This window comes from Galeopterus variegatus, unplaced genomic scaffold (genome assembly GCF_000696425.1).
Source record: "Galeopterus variegatus unplaced genomic scaffold, G_variegatus-3.0.2 Scaffold14683, whole genome shotgun sequence".
NCBI lineage: Eukaryota > Metazoa > Chordata > Mammalia > Dermoptera > Cynocephalidae > Galeopterus > Galeopterus variegatus.
The window spans coordinates 16762-18145 of record NW_007740794.1 but is presented as its reverse complement, the minus strand read 5'-3'; the positions used below and the strand labels follow the sequence as shown (position 1 = coordinate 18145).

Here is a 1384-nt window from a genome sequence, read left to right as displayed (position 1 = left end):
GATTAAAGGAAAATTTTTCTACAGGCAGACAAGTTTTATATAGCTCAATACTGAATACTTTTGATAGGTCAAATTGTAACATGGGCTTTTTTATCCTGAACTGACAGAGAGCAAAGTTAGGTTCTTTGTTTATGTTTACCTTTTAAGTATGGCTTAAACCTAAATATACAGTAATTAAAGTACATTATAGATCTGGAGTTCTAAGAAACCTGAGTATCTAAGCCTATTTAAGCAAATTTAGTCCCTATAGCAGATTCACAGTTTAAACAGTTACTTTAATTTTCTCCTAACAGGTTACATAAATACCCATTTATGTTCCAGTTGACACTGCCTGTATTGTCATCAAAGGAGTAACAAGGCAAATGGTTTTTTAAGTTTTTTTAATATATTTTTTCCACCTGTGTAAATTGGTTTTTACCTTAATTACTTTAGTTTCAATCTCCCCATCGGAGGCTAGTTCCTGGTGGGTCAGCATGTACTTCTCACACTTGGCTAGTGCCTTTTCATTTGCAACAGATACTGTGATGGCATGAGGGACATGTGGCTGCATGACTGTTTCAGTCTGCACGTTAGAAGCGGGCTTATGATCTACCCATCTGTCTCCTGCAGAGCGTGATCGTCTGTGTCGGAGACGAATTGGTGGTATGTTCTGATCAGGTTGAAAGAGTAATTGAGAAACAAGCATAACCCAGAATTAATTGAAGGGTATTATTAGAAGTGCAGCAGATTTGGCTACATTAGTTGATGACAATATCAAAACAAACTTTTTCAAAACCTAAATATGTTATTCAAGCAATTTAAACATTCTCTTCATATTTAAACACAAAACCAACAAACATCTTCTGATACCAGCTTGTATATTATACATTCTACCTGGGAGCTTCCTTTTCAACAAAGGATGAAAGGAAAAATCTGGTAATGCTTACAATCTTTCCTGCTTAAGTAACGCCGCTAGTCTTTTCCTGTTCAGGACAAACAATTTGTTTTGCATTCTCAACCAAAAGCTAACATTTATGCCTGCTGTTATGAGGTAATCTATTAGGTCCACAATTATTAAAAGTTTCAATAAGATCAATAAAAGCCTTAAATATGACTAAGGCCTTTAAACAAAAGAGAGAACACTCCTTATACAATAAAGACAAAAAAGTAATCATACTAAAGAACATAAGGTATAATAAGAACCCTATGTATAAAACAATTAAAAGAATGTAAAGTACTTTTGAGTACTTTCAGTTAAAATTTTTTAAATCTCAAACCTCATGAAAAGTTCAAATACAACGATGGCTAAAATATAGCAACTAATTTTTTTCCAAACATTTCATAAAGGTTCCGAGAATCAAACAGAATATACTATCAAATCATTCTCTATCATATGATAAAAACA

General features: G+C 33.1%; 1 protein-coding gene across 1 annotated transcript in view; it reads right to left on the bottom strand.

The window, feature by feature from the left end:
* The window catches only part of LOC103582028 (kinesin-like protein KIF23), a gene marked incomplete at its 5' end in the record, with an annotated part of 12139 nt that overhangs the window by 2360 nt on the left and 8395 nt on the right, over positions 1–1384 (bottom strand). The window contains 1 exon segment of the mRNA XM_008563717.1: positions 386–649. Coding sequence (XP_008561939.1) covers positions 386–649 — 264 coding nt within the window.